General features: G+C 31.8%; 1 protein-coding gene across 1 annotated transcript; it reads right to left on the reverse strand.

Annotated features, from left to right (window-relative positions):
• Nucleotides 1-2,121: 2,121 nt before the first annotated feature.
• Nucleotides 2,122-6,731, reverse strand: LOC145740464 (UPF0587 protein CG4646). The gene is made up of 3 exons (XM_081996055.1): nt 6,572-6,731; nt 6,185-6,514; nt 2,122-2,407 (listed from the first exon to the last, which is right to left on the reverse strand). The coding sequence occupies exons 2-3, from the start codon at nt 6,435-6,437 to the stop codon at nt 2,181-2,183; spliced, it is 480 nt and encodes a 159-aa protein (XP_081852181.1). The 5' UTR covers nt 6,438-6,514; nt 6,572-6,731; the 3' UTR covers nt 2,122-2,180.
• Between the last annotated feature and the right edge of the window lie 1,574 nt (nt 6,732-8,305).

Consider the following 8,305-nt stretch of genomic DNA (forward strand, 5'->3'; position numbering starts at 1 on the left):
TTATGAAAAAAGTTTTAGGTTTTTTTAGTTTAAATAAATCGATCGAGCCCAATATGTTAATTGCAAATATCTTGAAAACCGGTAATTATATAGGAACACTAACTAGGTATACCTTTTTTGGTTAGAGGATATTGGGAAACAGATATTCGGGATGCAGTTAATGTCACTGGAGTATACCAGAAAAGTTAGCGTGGTTATAAGTGGTGCTCTCTATAATCTGGCTTAAAACTGAGTTGATAAACAATTTGCATTTGCAAACAAATTTGCCATCCGCAAAAACCCCCGAATATCTAAATTTACCAAAAAACTCGCGAGTTATTCTTGAGTTATTTAAAAAAATTACTTTGACCCCCTGTATCCCTGTTTCTCTTGACTTTTCGTCTGAGATAAACTGTGCTAAATCCAATTATTTTGTTCCCAGAAATCCCCCATTAAATTATTTACCATTACTTATGGGACACACCCTGTTACCTGTATAGAACAAATCCACGTAATCTTTGTTCAGCGACTTCTGACTGTTGCGTCACAATCACCGGCAAAAAACGTATGTCGGCGATTAAATGTCATAATGGCCGCATTCGTTTTTAAGCTCCGTATGGAGCGTTTTTTACGTCACGATGACGTAATTTGGCAAAACCATAATTTGACCAACTGTCATATTACGTCATTGTGACGTCAAAAACGCTCTGCTCGCTCCATGGAGCTTAAAAACGAATGCGGCCAGGGTGCTTATTCTATAAAAGCCTAGTGAGATGAGATTTCTCTCATGGTTCTGAGGCCATAGGAGAGAAATGTCATCTCATCTCACTAGGCTCCTATAGTATAAGCACTGAGTGATTGATTATCACAATGACTATGATTGTACGTTATAATTAAAGCAGGCCGGGTCTACAATATATTACATATTAAGCTAGTGCTGCACTTCTACAGAAATAGCTTAAATCTGTAATTTTGATTGGTGCAAAATGTGAATAAATTGCTCAAGCTGAATTTGTTTGCACCATTTATAAAGGAGTGGTTCAATAAAATAAACCAAATTTTGGTGGTCAGGAACAGTAACAAGTTCTTGAAATACTGATATTTATTACTCTAATGAGCTAAAATACAATACATGAAATATGATACAATATATTTTCGTTTTAACGTTTTTATTTATATGGGAACAGTAAATGACATTTAAAATATGTAAATACATTACAATGTAAAAATACTTCTTTGTATGTTTCTGTTCTCCAGCAAATAGAAAACAATGAGCTCTTATTATGAAAGTTACTGTCCTAAAAAACGCATAACTATACAGTGTTGTCCTATAAAGCAAAAACAATAATCCTTTCTTAGTAGGTTTAAATAGTAATTATTATTTACTTAACAGTAAAAAATGGAGCAGTTGTCTGCATTTGAAAGAAGAAGAAGCTGAAGCATACATGTCGTAAATGGAAGTAAGCGAATTTCCCCCGAATCTAATGGTTTCCTATGTTTTGGACAAGTTTTGTCTTCTTTTATGAGGTTGAAACTAAATTCTTGTACGGTGGATTAAAAAATACTTGTAGGATCTGCTGCCCTCACTATGTGGCAGTTATAATAATCAGCAAAAGGCAGGTTATTAAAAAAACTTACACTGCACACTGGGTTAGAATTTGGAAGAAATAAGGTTTTTCACCTTTACTCACAAAGTTTTGTTGACGCTTTGTAAGTGGACTTTAATTGTTATTACAGAACAATTTGCTCTCTCTATTTTATGAAATTAAAAATGCCTTTTTTAAAATACAGGTGACAAATTCTGAAATTAAAATAACTATTCTTAAGTCGACGATACTGAAATACAAGTTTTATAAATTCTGAGATCCCAACGTATACTTTCGAAAATCCAAGCGATATTTTGTAAACTACATGTGTAAATGGTGTAGTCATTAATTCGTTAAAATACCATATTGAATACACATTTCCGCAGAAATAACATTGTTACTCATTTTTCCTACTTGTTCGACCACCTATGCGACAAATCAAATAAAAACAGGGTGGCGTATAAATGTAATTAAATTTTTGATAAAATTTCCGCATATTTTGACATATTACACTTATTTTAAAGGCCTTAGTTCAGAGAATAAAAAATAAAACAAATTCTGATAATATAGGTATATAGATTTATTTTAAAACTTTTGCAATTTATTGCAGTTAAATTATTTTAACTCATACTCAAATTCATATATTCCCACTGAATCCTGGATTTTTTCATCATACTCCACCCACTCTTTTTCACTTAGGTCTACATCATTAAAAACTTTGTTGCTCTCCTCGACGCTGACTATCCAGCCGTCTGTGGGACGGTAATCCACTGGTTCTATACCACGACATTCAAAAGCAACAATGGACTTAAACTTTTCAGAATCATCAATTGTATATGAGGCTACAAAGAAAAAAATGTTGATTAATATATTAAGAAATCAAGTACTTATTACTTCACACGGCATAACTCGACACAAACCGCCGACAAATTTTGCCGTTAATATTTTACTAGAGTGTTAAGTGTCTATCTCACTTTAAATTATTCTGACAAAACGAGATAGTCTATATTACCATAGCATAGCTTAAAATTCAGACCTAACCTCTAACACGCCTATGTTGTTTCTAGCCAATCAAAATAAACTAGAAATCTCATCTCAGAACAAAACCATAGACCATTTTCAGGTGACGTCACAAACGTCAAACGTAAGTCAGCCATATTGCCCGGCAACAGACCCACTAGATAAATGTAAACCATAAAAATTTTCGATTGAGTTCAGAAGATTCGATCGTGTGTTGTGGAAATAGAGCAGAAATGGATAAAGTCCGATTTTTCAAGATTCCCAAAGCGTTGAAGAACCGAGGAGAACAACTAGACGCCTTGTCAAAAGAACGTCGACTTATGGGTTACCGCTTTAAGTGAAACTTTCCTTAATAATGCACGAATTTGTGCAAATTACTTTCTCAGGTATCTATTATTATTATTTATCAGTAGTACAGCATATAACGAAGTATGGGTAAATAAAATATTGTTTTAATTTTTGTGTATTGTGTCAGTTTTGTTTGGTTTTTTAGGTGAACCAGCCAAATTGGAAGATAAGGACAATCCTGACTGGGTTTCTTTTGTAAATATGGGATATATTACTACCAAAATCCAAAATGTATGTACATACAAAATGTAAAGCGGCATGTTCGAGCAGTTAAGCTTCAAACAAAACGTCTCATAATAGTAAGTTTTTGTACAAAAATTATAATTTATCTGTAATAAGACCGTTATATAGGAGGATGAGCATGAAGGTGAGATCACATTAGCTATGAACATGGACACGAAACCCACTGCAGGTTCATCTACAGAAGTATCCATATCTTACTTGGAGCCACTTTAACAAATTGATGACAATAGCCAACTGAAAAGAGAACAAAATGCTGCTGTTCAAGCAGATTTAGATATAAACCATATAAATTGTCTATTAGAAGATCTCAATTTTGCAAATCAAAAAATCTATACACTGCAAGAAAAACTAAAATCATCTGACTTGTCCGAAGAGTCATGAAAATCAATACAGCTAAATTCAGTTGTCTAAATACATTTATTAATTGGTTAATCCCAAAATTTGTGTTGTTCTGCGTACTAATAAATATTATGACAGGTTGTCTACAGAGAAAAAGAAAAAAAAATATTAGTGTCACGTACATATTTATATATTTTGAACATTCCGTTCATGACAAATCTGTTCAGTTTCAGTCACTTCTAACTACTTAAAAGACTGGATTGAATAAATACCAACTTAGTAAATAAATACTAAGTTGTGGTGTCACATTTCCGTCTTTGCACTTGCACCTTTTGAACCCTAAGAAAAACTTTTAGACAAGAATTTTAAGGAAAATTTCGGATTTCCTCCGTTATTTTAGTAAATACCTTTGTAGGTATAATTATATTTTGCTATAAAACGGCATAGCTACATCAGTTTCATATAAATATGAAACATATTGCTAGGATAAACCTAAACATTATGTGGATATCTTTTATAGCCTAACCAAATGCTTTTGTAAGAAATTTTGAGTAGGAATCAAAAATAAACTTTATTTACAGCACAAAGACGAATTTTAATTAAAAATTTAACACAGGTTTAATACATGAACTCTAAATGATGAATATGCTATACATATTGGTGTTTCAGGTTTTATAACTTCAGTCTTACAAAATCACAATGTCTTTGTTTTAAGGTGCGTTACTCATATAAACATAATGTAATGTAATAAAAGTAACGCGCGTTACCTGATAGCTTTTCCAAATTTTGAAGACCCAAAAGTTTAAAATTAATTTTTTTTAAATCACGTGACAGTTTTTATGTTAGGTTAGGTGACAACGTAAAGGTTTTTTCCAAGTTTTTGACATTGTGCCGAAAGCATAAAATTGATTTTCTAAGGTCAGGTGACTGTTTTTTCAAATTCTAACAAACAAAAATATTTTTTGTACGTTTGTCTGAAATTACGGGTTATATTTTGACGTTTAAACGAATCTTCTAACTGTCATAGTAACCAAGTTAGCACGTGTCAAATAAAGACATCTATCATTTAAAACAAACAGTTGAAAAATTAAATATATAGTATTTTAAATTTAGACAGTGGTAAAATTGTAAGAACTACCAGAACTACGTCATGTAACTTTGATAATTCAATTTTTGAGCTTGCAACACTGTAAAGACCAGTTGACTTTGTCAAAAACAGTCACGTGACCTTCAAAACGCAGTTTTGTAAACTTTGGAAAATTGATAAATGAAATAAAAAATATCGCAAAACAATTTTGAAATATACAGTAAATGCCTCAAAATCCTACGAAATGCCTTATAAATACCTCAAAATGCTGGTAATACTGGCAAAGTGCCTCATAATGCCTCGAGTTTGTACACCAAAATACTTCGGTGATCTACCCCTTGGGCTTTAATAACAATTTTCTAGTGTATTGTTGTCATTTTGATCCTTCTTTTTTCATATGGTATGTGATCATTGCAATATAAGTGGGTGATTTAGTCTTGGATTTAATTTCTTCCTGTCAATCAAAATATTAGTGTAAAGTTTGGATTTGTACACTGTAATATAAAAAACAGCTTGGGAACAGAAAAAAAAGGAAAAATTGTTTTTTTTTTTAAGTGTCTAAAATAAGCTTATTATTGACCTGTACTGCCAGCGTAGAAAGGCTACATTATGTTACTAGTACAAAAATGAGTTTTTATTATTGTCCTAAAAGGTAAATAATGTCCAGAACTTGATCCAGACTAAAGTGTTGCATTTAGAAAAAAGCAGATAAAATGAATGCAACACTTTGCTTTGATTGGCTCTACAATACAATCCTTTCATGTTCTTATTTCTTTATCAGAAACTACAGTTTTCCTGAAGGTGCCAGGGCTAAAGTTGTTATCAATGTAAACAAACAGACTAATAGAGAGCACAGTCTCAGGACACACATCACCGATAACAGTTAACACAAAGCCATTTCCAAAGTTGTCCAACAGGGGGCATATCATGGCTGTCTAGCGTCATCTATCGCTTTCAATTGTGATTATGGTTAGGCTTTCCGAATTTACTGGTTTTCTCCAACAACCCGTTAAACACAGAAAGCCCCTTGAAAAAAAAATAGTGGGTATATGCTACAGGGACGTAGAATTCGATTATTGTGCTTTGCTCTTTGCTCAGTTGTCAACCTCAGCTTTGCTTCTGTGGGAGAATTCCAAGCTCAGCACAATAATCATCTCGCCTAGTCACATAATATACTATTTTTGGTATAAGCTTTAGACAATGAAAATTAAAAAAAATTATTCTTTAGTAGATAAGTGCCTAATGCACTATTGGGGTTTTGCTCGGGGTTTTGTGTTTAAAGAATTTCTGGTTTAATTTATTTTGTGTACAAAATTAGAACTTTTGATTTAAAACAAGTTATTTAAAAAAATCAGGTGAAATGAAAATGATTTATTGCTTGCTGCTTACTGTTTGGGGTTTATGTGGCTTGCCCTTATTTATCAAACTATGAATTAGATTAAGAGTGTTACAAGTATATTGTTTATTTTTACTGCAGCTTACTACTTCTTACTAGTTACTTCTTGCGGAACTAGAACTATGAATCCAGCTTTAATCTTAAAACTCTTAAAAGTAAATGAAGCAATACAACAATTGGGCTTACCATTAGAGCCAGGAACAATGTCTAAACAATTCTCTCTTCCACACATTTTACATTTAGCAATGTAATTGTTTTCAGATCTGCCCGTTTTTCCAGGAAACTTTTCCGACTCTGTAATGTCATGCCACTTTTCCGATACCTCACCACAACCTGTGCACTTCAGTTTCAATGAAAATGAATGGTTTGGATGGTTGGTTTTTAATTCCTTTACGTTTTCTAAACGAGCTCGAATGCGACATTGAATGGTTTTCCCCATTTTATGATTAATTAAATAAATTCTTCCAAACAGCAATATTTTTAGTTAGGAATGTTTGACAATATTTGCTTTGGAATCTAAAAACATAACCAAACAATGTAATAAAATACTATAATAATCTTAATAGGACCTACCTATATCATCCGCTGACCTATACTTACTTTTTTTTACTTTTAAGTAAAAAAGGATATAATCTAAGGAAAAAATTATTTGAAGGAAAACTTTGTAAACAAAAACAAAATTATTTTATTAAATAAGTCAGGTTAATCACTCTCTTCTTCTTTTATCATCTTTGCTTCTCAATTTATGGCCTTTGTCCAAATATTTTTCGTGTATTACACTATTACCTCTGCTATTGCTATTACATGCTATTACCATTCATTCTATTTCTAATAAAATAGTATATTACGTAACTAGTGCTGTAAGAGACGTAAAATGCCTTAGAGCACTTGTGAGGTACTATACTTTACCTACGACCAAATGTAAAGTCCTGGCTTTCGCAACTCATATAATTTAAAATAATTTTTTTTCATAAAAAATATATTTTTAACACATTAACATCATATTTGTACGAATCATAGGAATTATGCTACTAAAGAAAAAATAATAATGTAATAAAAAAATTTCTCAAAACATGCTATCTAATTAGTACTGTTGTTTTTAAAATAATGATTTATGGTGATATTACAGTTATTAACATAGACTTGTTATTAAGAACAAATAGCGCATCTGTTTTATTGCTTGCTGAGACTTAGGCAAGTGTTGCATTATTGCTATGATACACTTCGGTTGAATTATTATTATTAATAAAAGTAATACTTTCGGTAGCATTACTTGATGTGTTTGCTATTGCAGATGATATTCTAGACAAACCGGAATTTATCCTTAAAACTGTATAAAAAATGCACTATGTCATGATCTCTAACTAATATACTTTGATCAAGCAAGAAATGGAAACGAAATCAATTTTCTCCAGCACAGAACAGTTAGTTTTTGGCCGATCTTAAAAATGTGCGTTTTTTTTTACAGCTTTATAATATACATATATCCAATAGCAACCAACAACTGTGCGTATAGAGGGTCATTACGTAACAGAAAACTATGCGTAAATAGCTATTTACACTGAGCTCGTAGGTAAACATAATTAATATTAGCTATTAGCATTAGCTGCGCACCACGCACCACCTCAACCGGGACAGTGATTGGTTTTTTGCTGACGTGAAAAATTTTTACTTTAATGTAACATCCTGATGTAGAAGATACGTCTCAGTTAAAACTGTGGTTAAAACAAGAAAGCTGGTATTAGCCACTGATATATGGCATACCATTCATAAAAAATTATTTGATTGGAAAAAGTGCGCAACTACAAGGTGTCCCATAAATAATGGTACCTAAATAATTTAATGGCTGAAGCATGGGATCAAAATAATAGGATTTAGCATTAGCACAACTCACCTTAGACGAAAAGTTAACGGAAACAGAAATAATATTTTCCCGGGGGTTAAAGTTATTTTTTCAAATACCTCACGATCCACTTGGAGTTTCTCCGCCCCCCTTTAACTTTTTTGGTTTATAATAATGTTGTCGAACCTAAAGATTTGAACGCAACTTACTTGAATTATACAGGATGTCTCAAAAAAGTATGACAGACCAAACTAATAAAGTGAAAAAAAATAAATAAATGAAATAGAAATTTGACTTTTTCGTTAAGTTATAAAAAAAATTGAATTTTTTTTTACCAAATTATTTAGCAATAAAATGCGCAACTTTGCCTCCCTTTAACTAAAGCTCTATCAACTACAGTTTCTGAGATAGCAATGCTAATGCATCGAATTTGTAAAACTCTGTATATGTATTAAAAAAAAATA

Source organism: Ips typographus, linkage group LG1, assembly GCF_016097725.1.
Source record: "Ips typographus isolate SLU linkage group LG1, UJ_Ityp_2.0, whole genome shotgun sequence".
In the NCBI taxonomy this organism is placed as follows: Eukaryota; Metazoa; Arthropoda; class Insecta; order Coleoptera; family Curculionidae; genus Ips; species Ips typographus.